Source organism: Urocitellus parryii, chromosome 8 (assembly GCF_045843805.1).
Source record: "Urocitellus parryii isolate mUroPar1 chromosome 8, mUroPar1.hap1, whole genome shotgun sequence".
NCBI lineage: Eukaryota > Metazoa > Chordata > Mammalia > Rodentia > Sciuridae > Urocitellus > Urocitellus parryii.
In genome coordinates, this window is record NC_135538.1 from 91,570,625 (window position 1) to 91,588,656 (window position 18,032).

At 33.0% G+C, this 18,032-nt stretch overlaps 1 protein-coding gene across 1 annotated transcript in view; it reads left to right on the plus strand.

Moving 5' to 3' along the window:
• Eys (EGF-like photoreceptor maintenance factor) overlaps window positions 1-18,032 on the plus strand; it is a 1,574,159-nt gene that overhangs the window by 1,094,233 nt on the left and 461,894 nt on the right. Inside the window, 1 exon segment of the mRNA XM_077801488.1 lies at window positions 3,097-3,320. Within this exon segment, the coding sequence (XP_077657614.1) occupies window positions 3,097-3,320 (224 nt within the window).

An 18,032-nucleotide genomic window follows, 5' to 3' on the forward strand; every position in this document is an offset into this window, starting at 1 on the left:
ATTAAGACAATGAGTATGCATCCTTCTTTCTGGTTCCAATTAGATCTCTACAACATGATTGGAAATCTATCCTATCTACATGGTTTTCCCTAATGATCAAGCTTGGTTTTGAATGAAATAAGCATGATATTCAGAAATGAAATCATTAAGAAAAAGTTCTTGAGAGGTTACATCTTATTATAACAATGGGTGGTACATTTCTACATCCTTGTACAAAGTTACCCAGAAGCAATCAAAGTTTTCATACTGATTATTTTGGACACACAATAAATCAAAAACTTATATAAGAAAGGAAAAGAACTCCAGTTTTAATAATATTATGTCTTTAAAAAATTATTTTGCAAGTTTCAAACCTTGATCTCTTTCAAAGGTCTCATACTTTCATAATTTCTAGAATAGAAAAGATTTGTAACTTTAATATTAATGACATTATTATGGCCAAACCTCAATATTAACTTGATATTTTTAAGCTATTTACCTTTATGTAAAAATAAGTAAAAATGTGGCCATCAGAATAAATCTTTCTTTTTAAATATATAACAGATCAAATTAATTTTATTTTCATTTTAAATTCTAATGTAGGTAAATTCATGGCATAATTTATAACTCATAAAAACTGCTGAAAATCAGGAATTAGCCATAATGATATAGCAGATATGCAATCTAATCTTTATAACATAGAATGTATCTGATTAGTGCTGCTTTCAAAATTTGATTTATGATGCTGATATTTTAATTGATGGATCAATTGATAGTAATTATTTCGTGTAATCAGTTAACAACTAAAATGTGCAACATATTGATTCTTTCAGGTGAGACACAGACTCCCTGAGCAGCCACAGTATGAGAGGGAAGTAGTGACATTTAATTCAGTCTAATTTATTCCTCAGAAAGAGGTGATTGACTGCAGTTCATGAATTCCATGGCAAGTGTTAGACTAAATGGTGAAATCACTCAGAAACACTAAAACTAGAAATTAAATTAGATCATGGAGTACTCAGCAATAAATCTCAGGTAATTCATATTAGCATTGCCATTACACTTGAGGAAAGTTACCTTAGAGGGACATACCTATATAGTGAGTTTAAATAGGAGAAATTGTGCTAAGCCGGCAAGAGAAAAAAACCAAAGTTAAATGTGAAGAGTTTATATTATTTATAAAACTAAAAAGTCATATCATAGAGTTATGAAATTAATCCTAGGATTATAAAATTATTTTTTACTAGCTATCTTTCTAATTAGTAGTGTGGTATATTGCGTGTTTACAAAAAAAGAAAAAGGCTCAAATCCATGTATAAAATAGTTCCCAGAAAACCTGCTAGGGAGTCAAGCACTGTTGTTTAGGGATAAAATGAAGGAAAGAGTAGAGGTGATCCATCCATCCATCCTCCATGGAGATTGCAATCTAGAGGTAAAAGAAGAGAATCAGGCTCAAATAGTCATAAAAATAAACATATTGTTACAAATCTGGGATGAATTCTGGAAGGAACAATTTCAGGCTATAAAAGGATTGTAAAAAATAAAGAACTAATCTTTACATTAATATTATATCAGCAAAACCTTTTTATAGATTATCTATTTCATTTTCATCTCTTTTATGCTAATAAGTTGACATTAGTACACTTGGTAGATACAAAAAATATGTATTTTAAATCTCTGATGTCCGTCAGTGCATCTTTTTTTTTAAAAAAAAAATATGTTTTTAGTCATTGATGGACCTTTATTTAATTTATTTATTTATATGTGGTGCTGAGAATTGAACCCAGAGCCTCACACGTGCCAGGTAAACACTCTATCACTGAGCCACAACCTCAGCCTCAGTTAGTGCATCTTAAAATTAATCTCTTTTGCTAAGGTTTTATCTTTAAGACAATGTACAAAGTAAATATTTACTCAGAAAACTTGTTGAGTATTTTTATTGCAGTACGATTTTTATGTTAAAAAGATAATTCTCTCTATTAAGTGAAAATTCCAGAATCACTGCTTCCCAGAGAGTATATAGCATGATAAAGACAATAATTCAAATGTTTAAAAAATATTTACTATGATCACGTATAGCCTAATAGGAAAGTCTGATATAAAATAACTACATGAGCACATGGCAAATGTGCTCTACACCACCGTTAGCAAAAAAAGTCATTTGCTAGCGGTGGTCTTGAAATGACTTGTGATAGGACTTTACAGTTGGGAGAATAATCAGTTTTATCTTGACTGGCTAAGGGCAACTGAGAAGACTAGAGGAAATAATTCAGGTGTGGACATAGCACTTAGGCAAAATCTCAGTAAGATGAAAGGAACAATCATGCACATAGAATGGTTTGAACCAGTTTCCCCAAAGAGGGAAGTATAGAGTCCTTAGAGAATATATTCACATTTGGTTTGAGAGAATTTAAAGCTTTTATTAGGTATCATTCTATGGTGAACTGGAAGAGCAAAGAGGAATTAGATTGCCTAGGGACTTTGAATGTAAAGGTAAGGAATTTCAATGTAATTCAGAGGGAAATTTTCATGGTTTGTTATTTATTTAGGAAGAAAAAAAACTGGTAGTAATATTTATGAAAAAATTAGGGAATCCTTCTGGGCATTTCTAAGGTATCAATTGGATGACTTCTAGAAATAAATACAAGTCCCCTTTAGAAATGCAATCAACTTAGAAATAACTCTAGTTCAAACTATTTTAACATCAAAATGCAAAATGGCCTCACTTTTGATCTTAGGCTCATAAGATTTGAAGTAGTTGAAGAGGGACTGTGTTAGGTAAAATTTTTTAATCTTTTCTATAACAAAATGTGCTTGTAGGCTTACAAAGGCCTACACCAAGTTTCTTACTACTTTAGAGACAATTATTTAGCTTCTCAGAACCAGTACACAACAAAACCTTCGTAAATCACTCAAGGTTACACTCTGTGACTCAGATGTTTTCAACACATAAAATGACCATCTTATTTGCCTTCAGTAAACCTTGGATCAACGTGTGTGCATACACAGGAGTGTATTCCCTCTTATTTTAAACCAAATTTCCTATTATCTCTATGTAGGTTCCAAGAGCTTTTACTTATATATTTTTTTTTCTTTTTGTCTGTCTCTAAATCACAGATCTCAAGATCTGTCTCCAATGACCTCTGTTGTTCCTTCTGTTATGATGCAAGTGACCGATTCCAGATGTTCTTCCCTCAGCCTCTCTCCAGCTGTGCCACCTGTCTGCCAGGAAAATGAGTGCCACAATGGAGGCACTTGCCACCCCCTCTTCCTGTCAAGCACTGTCATTTCCTTCCAGTGTGACTGTCCACTACATTTTACAGGCCGTTTCTGTGAAAAAGGTAATCACTTACACTTCTCTATTCCTTTTGCAAATGTCTTATGCCAGTAGAAGAGAATCGAAATATATTGGAAGTCTACAGCTGGATACTAGCATAAGCAAGAAACATTTATAGTTTTATTTTTAAATGAATTCTCATAGAATACTTCCAGTTTAATACTTCAGAAGCAAACCTAAGCTTTTGTTTAGTTTTGTTTACATTAAGAATGCCTTCAATATACATTTTCAATTTCCACATAAAATAGGAGTTAAAATTCAGATGTGGTGTTAGGTTATTTCTGTTGTTACTTCTAAAATAATGGTGAATCCTTCCCTTGTTGCCATGGACATAATCAAGTTCCAATACTATTTATGTTGCTTAATTGTTAATTAAATCACTAAGTTTTTATATTTCATAAACAGATCCCCATCTTTAAAATATTTTGGTGTTAAAAAAGAGCACATTATTTTTTGGTGCCTAAGATTATGGTCTCAGTATTAGTGGAGCTATTTATGAATTTTTTTAAAAAATCCCTATTGTCAACAGCTAATAGGCTCCTAAGAGGTTTTCAGTTAATTAGATCAGTGTTGGGCAAGTAAAGTCGGAAACACCTTGGGCACAGTACAAATGTATTAGGTCATTGTGTGCTACTCGGTCCTGCACTGATAGCTGAAAAGTGTCATTGTCGTCTATATGAAGTTAATCAGTAGTTCTAAATTAGGGAGGTGGGAATGAGGATTATTACTAGATTATGATTTACATCACAGAGAATTTCATTATTTATCCAAGATTATATTGAATAATTCCCTTTTAATTGCTAAAATGGGGGATGATGCTCTGAAGCTAATTCAAAGGTACCTATTTATGTTATCCGTCTCCTCTTCCCAAGAGACCTTCATCATGTGGAGGAATGTTTTAATATTTAGAGAAGTAAGCAAACAAATATAACAAAAAGCATAGAAATACAAAGTTTATTGTTGTGTTCATTTTAAAACATCATATAAATATTCTATTCTTTAACTGTAAAATATTTTTGAAGACACATTACACTGTGGCTTGACATTTGGGTGAACATTTCATGTTCTGAAAAATATCACAAGGTTTGTCTTTTGCTATAATTGAGACCACCTATGTTACATTCTATGAGTACAAGTAAAGGAAAAAAATATGAGTTGTAAAACTCTTTTAGCACCACGATTAGCGATTTGAAATACCTAGAGGACATTTTCTTTAATTTTGCACAAGATAAAATCTAATTTTCCTTCAAATATGCTTTCGTATTTTAATGTCTGAAGGTGAGTTTACCTCCTCACAAGTATTAGACACAGAGTGACCCTCAAAGTGATCATTTCTTCCTACCTTAATATCTGTGATTCTTCATCCTTTAATTCCTCATTTAGTAGTTTTGACTCTTCTGAAAACAACCCACACTTTCCTCAAGAAGAACAGAAACTCAGGATTATCTAGAGTTAAGCCTAAGGCTTGACTCAGGGTTAATTGTATTCGGTTTTTTGGGTAGCAGAATATAGAAAACTGACCTCAGAAAAAGAATTGGAATTCTGCCCTATATTCATTGCTGGAAAAATTTTTCTATATTATTAATCACTTTTTACCTCGTATATTTTGACTGTTTTTCCTGTTAAATTATAACATTTTAAGAACTACTATTGGGTAATAATGTTTTGCTAAACACAAGTATTCTACATAATAATCAGTATTCTACAATAACTACTTTTAGGCAATAATGTTTTGCTAAACACCAGTATTCTACATAATATTCTACATAATAATGGCCAATATTTTACTAATAATTATTACTGGTTTAGAATTGCATTTCTAAAACACACTTTAATTTGATAATACACAAGGAATTTAATATGCAAAACAAAATTCATACATCAATATTATTTTTAGCCTATGAGTTATCATAGCTTATTGTCTGTAATTTTGCTATTTTTGCCTTTTTCTGGGGACCTGCTTCCATCTAACACAGCATAATGGTAGGATGTGATGTGCATTTTCAAAATTAGAAATTTTTTTTTCAAAAATGAAAAATAGTATTAATTTTAATCATTTACTACTTACATTTGAAGAAAACTTATCTTCTTTCAGTCATAAAGAATACCAACAGTAGGTTTGTGATTTTAACCTAAGGCCAAAAATAAAATTTGTAATAGTATGCTCCTTAGAATCCAGACTCACGTGTTAATATCTGAAAAAGGCCCATAATTCAGGAATCTGGTAACATGAATGACTTTTTATAGAATGATCCATCTTGCCCAGATGCCACAAATTTTAAGTGCAGATTTCAATAAACAATATTATATGCCAGATTCAAAGTGTGTCAACTGCCTGGTGAAAACTTAACTTTAGATAAAATCCTTAAATCTTCCATATTCATCTTTATTTATTTATATTTATTCTATTTGTAGATAGAAATTTTCTTACTATTTAATGATTATAATATACAAATTAATTGGAATTTACAGGTAGATCACCATTAAAATAATTTCTTTTTTTTTAAAGAGAGAGAGAGAGAGGGAGACAGAGAAAGAGAGAGAGAGAAAATTTTTATTTATTTTTTTTAAGCTTTCAGTGGACACAACATCTTTGTTTGTATGTGGTGCTGAGGATCGAACCGGGGTCACACGCATGCGAGGCGAGCGCGCTACCGCTTGAGCCACATCCCCAGCCCAAAATAATTTCTTAAATACATATTTTATTGACTATAATATACATCTAAAATATACTAGCTTCCTCCTTATCCATGGTTTCACTTTTTTCAGGTATATGTGGCCAAATGTGGTCAGAAAATATCATAGGAAAATTTCTATAAATAACCAATGCATAAATTTTAGATTGAAATCTTGTGTTCATGCTCTATTCTGCCCAGAATGAATGAGTCGTTCCTTTATCTGTGTATCCATTCGTTATACTTCACCTATCCCAGTACTCACCTAGTGATCATCTAGGTTATCCAATCAGCTACTGCTTATATCATAGTGCTTATGTTCATGTGACTCTTATTTTACTTAATAGTAACACCAAATTGTGATGTTGATGATTTGAACATGCCAAAGAGAAGCCATAGAGTGCTTTCTTTAAGTGAAAGTAGAATAATATTTTGATGGAATAGAGGGGTCACATTCAAATTACTTTTATTACAGTATATTGTTTTAATTGTTCTATTCTTTTAATTTTTGTTAATCTCTTATTATGGCTTGTTTATAAATGAGAATTATATTTAATTATAAATTAAAGTTAAGTTATATCATCATAAAGTAGATTTAGCAGTACCTGAATTTCAAGGGCTGGGATGTAGCTCAGTGATAGATATTACTTACAGGTGAGTATGTTTAGGGAAAAGTACAATAGCTATAGAGGGCAGTACCATCTGAGGTTTCAGCCTTCTGAGGTTTCAAGTTCCATTCAGGTATCTTGGAATGTATGTATCCTTGAGGATGAAGAGGGTGGGAAGCTGCTGTATATGAACTTCTGCTTCAGGAGTAAAATTTGCAAATAACTGTGAAGAATTCTGACTTAACCAGATACTGCTCTGAGTGCTTTATACATTTCACTTAACCTCAGAGAAACCTGGCTGAAGTAGGCTTTCTAAATTACCTCCATTTACAAAGGAGAATTCTAAAGCCTAGAGTTGCTATATTACTCACTCAAGGTCACAAGGCTTGTGCATAATAGAAATAGGATTAGAAATAATCTTGGCTGACTGCAGAGTTCACGTTCAACAACCATGTATATTGCTGCACTGTTTAGAAAATCAACACTATAGAAAATAATATAGAAATTTTAAATTGTTGCACTTTTTCATCTGGTATAAAAGTATGTGTATGTGTGTTTAATTTCAGAGAGAAAAAGTTTTATTTCAAATATAAAATTTCTAAAATGAGAAAACAGAAATTAGTATTGATCTAATACATTGTTAATAAAGAAGGTATTATCATGATCCATCTAAAATTAAACTGAAAACACATTAGGTGACCCAAAAGGAACTGTATCTTAGTTAGACTGAAATGTAGAAAGTAGATTTAAGGGCTTGAATTTCAAGTACTTGAATTTCAAGGGCTGGGGCTGCAGATCAGCGAAGGCATTTGCCCAGCACAGGAAAGGTCCTGAATTCAATCCCCAAACTGCACTAAAAAGAAGAAGAAAAAAAAAAAAAGCACTCAAATTTCAGAAAATCTAGACACAACTGATTAAAGAACATGACTTTCTGGGGGAAAAAATGCAATTGCACAGATATCTAGATGTAAAATGTGTTGGAAATTGATTTATTTTCTTCACAAGGCTTGCTCCTTTTTGCTTCCAGTTAATATTCTTAGCCTGTGAGAGAATGTTAAAGTATTTTATTTTAACAACTTTGATGTTTCACAGCAAAATGGAGGTGTAAATTAAAGTATAGGACTTAACTAAAATGGCACCAGATTCAGAAACACAGAGAGGATTTGTGGGGGAGGGAGCGTGCAGGACTCAGTAATGGATCACCCAGACACATATTTCCTATTTACTTAGCACTACATCATATATTCTGCTTTATCAAATGCTCCATTATCCAATCACCTAATAACACTGACTTATAGAATTAATTTGACTAAATATGTTCCTTTTTTCCCCTCAACATATGCTGTCTTAATTCATATTAGCTAAAGCTTGTTGCCTACTTTATCATAATGATCCTGCATCTCACCAGGGGAAACATAAGAGCATATATTCTTCCTTTGTTTTATATAGCTGCATGCAGGCAGATGGCTGTCTCCTACTGTAAAGTTCAGAGTGACAGATTTAGAATATCAGTGCCTTGTGCTGGGGGAAAGCGTATGCCTCTGACTATTAATTATAGGATTAACATTTTTTAAACAGCCCCTTACTTTTTAGTGTTCTATAAAACAGTTTTATAAATAGTGCAATAAAGGAGTATTTAAATGCCGTACATTAAAAGCAAGAAATCTTTCATTTTATTTGATATCCTGTCTGTATATATTCCATATATGTTTAAAGGTTAACTGTACTGAGTAAATTGCAAACCTAGAAATAAAAATGAGAGGTTTAACTAGGTGTTTTGTCTTGTTAAAATAAAAGAGACTGCTTTGATGTCTTTTTTTTTACCATAACTAGAATTGAATTTATTTATTAACTCTCAATCAGGTGGCTGAATATCAGGTATTCCAGAGCCAACAAAGGGGAGAAACAGAACATTAGTGAGGCTCCTGTAACAGCAATCTATCTTTTCTCCTTAAAACTGATGGTCTATATCATCAGAAAAGGACCAAGGAATAAGGGTCTACCTTTCCCAACACAATACTCATGTCTGAAATTCTGTCTATAAAATCAGAAAGTAATGTTACATATTCATTAAAAAGTGACAACTACTGAAATATTAAAATGATAAACTGAAAATGAACTGGGATTGAAAATGAAATGGGCCTCTTGATTACTTATTATCAAAGTCAGAGGATTTCATTTCTAAAGGAAGGGGCAAGATGGGGACTTCCATTCTACACTATTCTTCTTCAGTAACAGAAAATGCACTGTCTACTAGGAAGTACTGTTATAGGCAGTTTAAAAAAAAAAAAAGACAGCCCCAGCCCCACCCTCCTGGTGCCTATAACAATTATACAAATCTCAGTGGGCTAAAATCAAAATTTGATTCAGCAGGACTGTGTTCCACCCTCCAGATTCTGGGAGAGAATCTGTTGCTTGCCTTATCCAGTTTCTAAAGACTATCCATATTCCTTAGCTTGGGATCCTTTATCCACCTTCAGAGAAAGCAATATCAGGTCTAATCTTTCTCCTACTATATCATTCAGATAAAATCTTCTACCTCCCTTTTCCACATTTGAACACTTTTGAGATAATACAGAGCCCATGGAGATAATGCAGAATAGTCTCCTTCTTAAAGTCAGCTGATCAACAATCTTAATTCCATCTGCCACCTCAACTTCCCTTTGCCATATGTAAAGTAACATATGCATAGATTCCAAGAATTAGGGTGTGATATCTTGGGGAAAGGGATCATGCTACTTACCACAGGAACTCTAGTTATCTCTCAGGGGATTTATATGATCCTACAAAAAAGTAAATTTATAGATTATCTGGTGCTCATAGAATTGATGGCAGTAATTGAAATTGGCTAAGCCAATGATAGACCAAAATTCTTTACTTACTTATATTCAATTTATAATTAGGAAAAATGTTTAATTGGGAAGATGATGTTGTAAATGGTACTGAAAAGGATGAGTTGAAGAAATTAGAGTGAATAAATAAATGAAAAAGAAGAGAATTGTAATTTGTTTTGCAAGAAAGGTACCTGTGAGATCAGTGGAGAAAGAAAACTGGAAATTCAGGTGCAACTTATATTGCAGAGAACCCTAAATGACAGATTTAAAATGTGAAGATTTTTAGCAATCGCTTCTAATCAGGGAAAGACAATGACTTAAGACTAGGGCTTCAGAAGGATGAACCTGATGGTAGAATATAGACAGGACTGCAGTGGGAAGAGAATGGGATGAGGAGAAAGACTGGGAGATAAACACAGAAGACTAGAAGATAGGATAGAAATTCTTTTAACTCTCAACTCTAGTTTGAGAGTACAGTAGATTTTTGTGTCCTCCATGAGGAATATAGTATAGATTTCTTTATCAAAAAAACTTATTAGCCTCAATCAGCTGCTATCTTTTAATATATTATTTTGCAATGAATATAAATCATGATATGATTTTTTTTATTATAAATGACAAGTCACTTTGAAGGACCCTTTCTTTCCCCTATCTTATACTATGCTTTCTCACCTATCCACAGAAAACTTCAACCATATGCAGTAAAACTTTGCAATAGAATAAACAGTACTTATGATAAAGCAAATTATGTGGGACTATTATAGCAAAAGTTACATCTGAAGATCTGAAGCAAAGAGAACTATTATATGTGTATGTGCAAGTACACTGGAAAGTATGGTTTTTCTTGTGTCTGTACTTCAGTGCTAAATTCCTCAAGAGCCATAACTTAATTGCATACCTATATATTTGTTTCTAACAGATTGATCACTCACATGGTACTCATACACACACACACACACAAAGAAAATTTAAAACATGGAAGATTTGTAAAATATATATTTGGAATCTTTTCATTAGGCTATTAAAATACTTCACTATTTGAACCCACATTAACATTAAATTAATTGAAACTAATATTTTATAGGTATGAAAATAATGTTTTAAAAAAAGTATAGTAGCTCAAATGGACTACTAAGTTAAGGGCTAATCTAGAACTAGAACTCAAACTCCATACCTCAAATCCAGTATTTTATCTTCCATAATATGGAAGTCCTCCAAAGTTTTCCAACAGTAGATTCCAAATTGAGTTGTAAGGAAAATATATTCAATTGTATAAACTTGAGATAAATTAATTTATTGCATAAATTAAGAGAGTAGTAAACAGAACTGTACCAAATTATCCATGGATAGATAAATATAGATTTATTTGACTGTAAACATACAAACATGACCTTTTATGATGTTACCAATGATCTTTTTAGTTGACAAGCACTTTTTCCTTTTTTAAATTTTTTAATTGGTGCATTATAATTATAGATAATAGTGGGATTCAACATTACATATTTACACATGCATACCATAAAACAACATGATCAACTTTGTTTTTTAAAGTATTTGTTCCTGAAATTTGTAAAGTAAATTTGCTACAAAAAAGCAAGAAATTAATCAGAATTCCTTATATTAACTGCCTGTGAGATCAAAATAATTATGTTTAAGCAGATGTAATAATTAGAAAAAAGTGTTATTCAATGATCATGCAGTACTTAACATTTAATGGTCCTATGAAAACACTGACCAGCAAAATACAATGAAAGGCATACATGCAATTTTAAATGTTTGTTGGTACCATTTCAAAAAACTTAAAAAAAAAACAGAAGGAGTGAACTTTAATAACTAAAGATTTTATTTAACTTAGTATATACAAAATATGAATAAAATAAAATCTTTCTGAAATATTAATGAGATACTTCATATTATTTTTTACATTAAATATTTGAATTCTAGTGTGTACTTTCTAATTGTATCATATCTGAATTCAAACTAGCCACATTTCAAGTGCTCAATACCCAGTGTGTGTGGTTGCCTTAATTCATTTTGCATACCAACACCCCAACTGAATAGTTCATATTGAACAGAAATTTATAGACTCACAATTTTGGAATCTGGAAAGTCCAACATTAAAGTGCTGGAATCTGTAGACTGGGGCCTGCTTCCCAAGTCAGCTTGTGATGGATTGTGGGAGGGAAAGAAGGGGACAGATTTCACTATATAATATATATAATGGTACCAATCCCACCTGTGTAGGTGGATCCCTCATGGCTTTGTCGCTTCTTACAAAGGTCTCACTTCTTAACAATCTTATAATGGCGATTATATTTCAGCATGAAATTTAGGGAACATGAGCATTCAAACTATAGCGCCAGTAAGTACATATCAGACTGCAAATTTCCATAAAACCAAAGGAAAAGCCTTAGCAATTGCAATGCTGTTGCTTCTACAGAATATATATATCTATATATCTATATATCTTAAACACCTCTCTGAACCAATATATATATATATATAGAGAGAGAGAGAGAGAAAGAGAGAGAGATAGATATAGATCTATATCTATATCTATATATCTATATATATATCTATATATATATCTATCTATATATCTATATATATATATAGATAGATATATATATATATATATATATATTGGTTCAGAGAGGTGTTTAAGAGACTTTTTCACTTAAAGGCTTGTTAAAAGTAGTAAACAAGAAGATGGAAGAAGCTGAAGTTATATAAAGTCAATCAAGACACTGAATTATACTATTAATTAAAATAGCAAGCATTAAAAACTCACTTATATAACAACCTCTGGAACACCCATTTTGACATAACTTTGCATTATCTATTAGATGAGCTGCTCCATCTGGATTCCTGGATTCCTGCAGTCTTAAATGTCATCTATATGTGGATGGTTGCCAGATTTATTTATCCATGTCCTGGATTTTTGCTGCATGTCAGACATGTATTTACATTTGTACATTAAGGATGGCCTTTTACACAAGAATGAGCCATGCATCTTCTGCATGAATTCTGCTTCATTTTTTCATTCATATATTTATTTATTTATAAATCAAGTTGGATGGAGTCATTTGTCATTTCTACCACGATTTCTCTGCACATCTACTTTGTGATGAGCATTGCATTTAACACTGATTATACATTGGTGAACAAGATGGACATGCTCTCTACCATTTGTCATTGACAGAGGTCTGAACTAATAAGGAAGTAAATATTCATATACACATTCCAGCTGATTTACAGGCTCTAAAACAGAGTACTGATAAAGATCAGGATCGGGTATTTAGGAAGAAGGAAAAGACCTCCTTATAAATCCACTACAAGGAAATGACATTTAAGCCAAGTCTGAAAATTATAAAGCTACCAGTCATTCGAAAAGTGAAGTAAAAAATATTTCAAATGAAGAGAACAGTTTGCTGTCATAAACATGAATAAGTAAGAATGATATTTTAAAGAAAATTGTATGTACCAATAATTTTCTTAAACTGAATATTGGATTAAAATAAATTAATGAAGAGAAAAATTATTTCTCAAATTCAATTTGTTTACTTAGTTCATATTTATAATGTGTCTGATTTCCCTGATCTCTAGAAACTCCATAAAGTTTTATGCCCATATGCTAAATATAAAATAGCTTGTTTTTCTCTCTGCCCTTTCAAAGAAAACACTAATCTTATCCATTTGAGAACACATCATCTGATAATTAAATTAAATGAATGGGCTTTAGTTCAGTTGTATCCTAATGCCATTTATCATTTGAAATTTTCAAATAATTGTAGCATAACTAAACTAATATTTTTTCATCATGTTACTTACAATAAAATGGTAAAGATTTGAAAGAAAATAACTGTTCTCCAGTTAACTAGAAGAAATCAGTGTAAAGAATTGAAGGATATAAATTTAGATGATATGAGAATAGACCAACAATAAAAATGAAGGCTAATGTTAACTTTACTAAAATATTGCTACAGAGGGCAAAACAAAAGTACTATAATGACCAAAGTTAATTAAGAATGTGTGGTCTGTAAGAAACTAATTTTACACCAGTATTTTCTTTAATATGTGATGTGTCTTTGGCAGGAAAAATTAATTTCTATTTAGAAGGTAATGTCAGATCTTTACTTGTAAATATCCTTTTATTAATGAAATTGAGAACCACCTGAATAGAGGAATTTATTCTTTAAATTGTCCTTGAAATATTAAATTGATTTCAGTTGCTTTAATCTGTTTTGTTAGGTGTCTTAGTGGATGGATGCCTTTTTATTCTATACCCAGGATCACAGCAATAGATATGAATAAACAGGAACAGATACAGAAACTGAAAATTATCCTTGGACACGTGTGTCATCCTTTGCCTTAAGTTCCTTTGGCCACATGCTGATCAAAAGTGGAGAATGGATACTTGGTGTAATCTCAGTGCTTCCATAGATGAATGTCAAATTATCCTAGTTCATTTTGTGCTGGTATAACAAAATAACAGAGACTGGGTAATTTATAATGAAAGTCATTGGCTCACAGTTCTGGAAGAAGAGAAATCCAAGATTGAGGGCTGCATCTGATGAGGGCTTTTTTATTGTGTCATCCCATGACAGGACAAAGAGAAGATAACAGAGAGACAAGGGAAGGGGAGAAACTGAATTTTCCCTTTTATAACCAACCCACTCCTGTGATAGTGGCATTCACCCACCCTCATGACCTAATCATCTATCATTAGACCCCAACCTTTCAACATTTTTGCACAGGAGACTGTTTCCAACTCATGCTTTGGGGAGGACACATTTCAAACCACGGTATGGATATAATAACTAAGGAATAAAGCAACAGGTAAAAAGAGATAGTGTTTACCAATTCACAGTTGGTATACCTCATGCCAAAATGTTTTCATGCACCTTTTTTTTAAAATCTACACAACAATGTTATAAATCAAATATTTTATTAGTCAACATTCTTTTTGTCTCCAATCTGTAGAAACTAACTCAATGAAATAAAATAGCTGACATGTATTGGAGGTATAGTATTTGATAGGCATAATTTTAACCTGTAGTGATTCATTTAATCCTCATGAGTATTATTTTGGAGTAAATATTATTCTATCCTCATAATTCAGAAGAGAATATTGGGACAGAGTTCAGATGATTTTACATGGTTACTTTGTCAATAATTCTGGAATTGAGATTTAAATCTAAGCTTTTTGAAAAATTCCAACCATCCGATACAAGTCAATGTAAGCAAAAACAGGGAAAATTATTATTAAAATAGAGCAGCCAGCTTCATGCTAAAATACACTCTACTGTCATATATATCTAAAAAGAACAAATTTTAAAAAACATTAAAAATACATATATAGCAGCCAGGCATGGTAGTGTATACCTGTATTTCCAGTTACTTAGGAGGTTAAAGTGGAAAGATCATTTGAGCCCATGAGTTTGAGACCAGTCTAGGGAACATAACAAGACCTCCTCTCAAAAAAAAAAAAAAAAAGTATTTAAGTGACATCTCATTGAACCCCAGTATAGAAATACAAAGGTATCCCTGAAAGTGAGCTAGAGCTAGAGACAAAAGCACTCAGAACTTTCTGTTTCATTCTTCCTCTCATTTCCTGACAGTGGCTTTTAATCACCACTGTAGAATCATGCTTGGATCCACCCTGCGAAAGAGATGCTGACTTTCCAGTTTGGCTAAGGAGAATCACCCTTTGCCCAATCACTCTGGCCAAAAACATGTCATGCTGGCCTGACTGCGGAGAGTCAGCTTAGTGATTTACCCTGCAGATCAGAAAGCAGTATCCAAAAGGAAGAATTATGGTGAGCTGCAAATGTACCCCAAAATATGTGAACTACACCCATTAATGTCCTCATACTATTGATGAAGAAACTGAGCAGAGAGAAAATAATCAAAGTGGTCAGAGTTCAAAGCAAGGTATATTCAATGCCAACATCTATGCTTTTAAATACCGTGCGTTCTTTTTTTAAGTAGGGGGATACTGGGCAATGAACCTGGGAGTGTCTTACTACTGATCTACATATATATTCCTTTATATATTTTATTTTGAGACAGGATATCCTTAAGTTGCTGAGGATCTCACTAAATTGCTAAGACTGGTTGGTCTTGAACTTGCAATCCTCCTGTCTCAGCCTCCAGAGTCTCTGGGATTATAGGCATGTGCCACTTTGTAAGACATAACTACTATACATTTCTATTAAAATTTTCCCCTAGAAAATAAACAACAAAAACTCAAGGGTATAAGAATTGAGACAATACCATCTCCATTGACATAGTAATGTGTGTAGTTGTTTGGTGACCTGAATGGGTGGTTTGCACTCAAAAGTAACTTCTCCTAGCACTGACTTAAGATCTATTCACCAGATTTCTTTTCCGCCTTCTTTTTTGACATTCAGGTATATTCTATAGTTTTCAGGTCACTTGCAGGTATTAGAAAGTCTAATCTAGTTTAATCACTCTGGCACCAACTTTGAAACTGTCCATTCCTCAATTACCTGTCTCCCTTTGATATCATTACCCCTGCCCCCAGCCAGAGTCTCCAGGTCAGATCAGGAGACAGTAATCAGAAAGAAAATAACAGTTTTCCTTAGCAGATTGTAATTCAGTGTGGAGAGCAAACACATTCTGCTATTGCTGGAGCATCAATGTTTTGCTGGCCATTCCCTGAAATATCTTTCCCTGTTGTAGGTTGTGCACTCTCAGCTAACATCATGCAAATTCCCTTTAACACCTGTTGGGGAAGTACATTTCTGCCCTTTATGGTCGGTGCACCTGACAGGGCAGACACATTTTTGGATAAGATCATTTCTAGATGATTGAGCCCTGCTAGCTTCCTTGTCATCGAAGGGCAGTCGCACCTGTGCATGAGTCCTCTTTCTCCTCCATAACTTTGCAGGGCTGCTTCAGTCTTCAGACCACTTTCAAGATTCTCCCAGCCAGGGGCAGATCCCAGTTTCCATTCCCTGCCTCCTAACTCTAGGATGTCAAAGATAAACACATCCAGACAGAAAAATAGGACATAAAGAAGTGAAAACAGATTATTCAGTCACTTCTGGCAGCTAAGGAAAGAGCTGAGCTCCACTCTGATTTGTGCCAAGGAATGAGATTGTGATTGGACATTTTAAAGGAGAACAAGGGAGAGGAATGAGTGGGACTTGGGTAGAGTTGGAGTAGTAAAAATTTCCAAAGACTAGTAAGGGCAAACATTAGGCAAACTGTGTCTGCTAGCTGGCAATTGTGCAAGTCAAAGCTTAATCCTCCCACACAGATGGAAATGTAGAAGTCCTGTGTTTCTCATTGATTATATTTTAAAGGAAGGGCTCTCATATTTCTAAGAAAGACACTATTGGTCTTAGGATACAGACACTCACATCACAGGGACAAAAGGAGAATTAATGATTGTAAGCACTTTTTAGTAAATGCAAGGAAGACAGGTCAGAAGCCTATCTTTAGATGTTAGCTAAAATGAACAGTAAATTTGCCTAGCAGCCTTGAGCCTTCTCTTGCAGGAATTTTAATGGGGGGCTTGATGGTGGAGCTGGAGCCACCTTTGGGGACGTAGCCTTATCTGATAAAGACAATGCTACAGTTTGGTTCTCTTTTGGTACAGAGGTTTGGAGTCATTATGTGCTGAGATTCTACAGTTCTCTAGAAACACATGGCAGGTTCTTCCAAGAATTCTCTCTGAACAAAGCAACACAGTTCTACAAATTGTGTCGGCTATACTAGCACATGTCCTGCTAATCATGATTACTGAGCAATAATTCCATAGGCTTCCTCACTTGGTGTGCATGCAGACAGGATATGCTGCCATACATTCTACTATTCTGAAGAATTCTCCCCAATGATAAATCTCTGGCTTTCTCTTATGCAGATTTTAGGGAAACCATAGTTATAGCATTTAACATTTGGATTGTGTAGTTCTCCTCTTTAGGAAAAGAGGCAATTATCACCTATTTCTTGCAGTTTGGAATATTTCATAAGAATTTTGAGAAAACAGGAAATTCTCATCAAATGTATATTATAGTTGGTACTATATTAACACAGGGTTACAATATATTTGAACCGAGATAGAATGAATTCCCCTCTAGTCATAGTAGTATTTCTTCTTGTGGTTCTTTTGAAACATTTTCAATGGCTTATCCTACTGGCAGAAGAGATACAACTATACTCAAAGTTTGATTTCTGAAGACAGCTAAATCCCAAAGGTTTTAAGTCTCTCGTTTTTTTAAAAAAATCTTAAAAATTATACACTGTTTACTTTCTATGGTATATGAGTTGTAATATAAAGAGTGAATAAAATAATTATCCATGATTTTTCAAATTTCTCATGTGACTTAGTGAAAATTTGACCATTCAATGGATATTCCTGAGAACATGTATATTTGAGAAGCACAGATTTACTGAAAAAGGTTGGGAGAGAGAAGATATGGAATATAACCTCAGTCTACAAATTCATTAGTTATGTAGCTTTGGGAAAATCTTGACTTTGTTGACATTCAATTTCTCTATCTTGGTAACATTAGAGTTGGAATCATTTTTTTTTTTTTTTTTTTTAGTTAGCTTTTTCGCTGGTGCGACG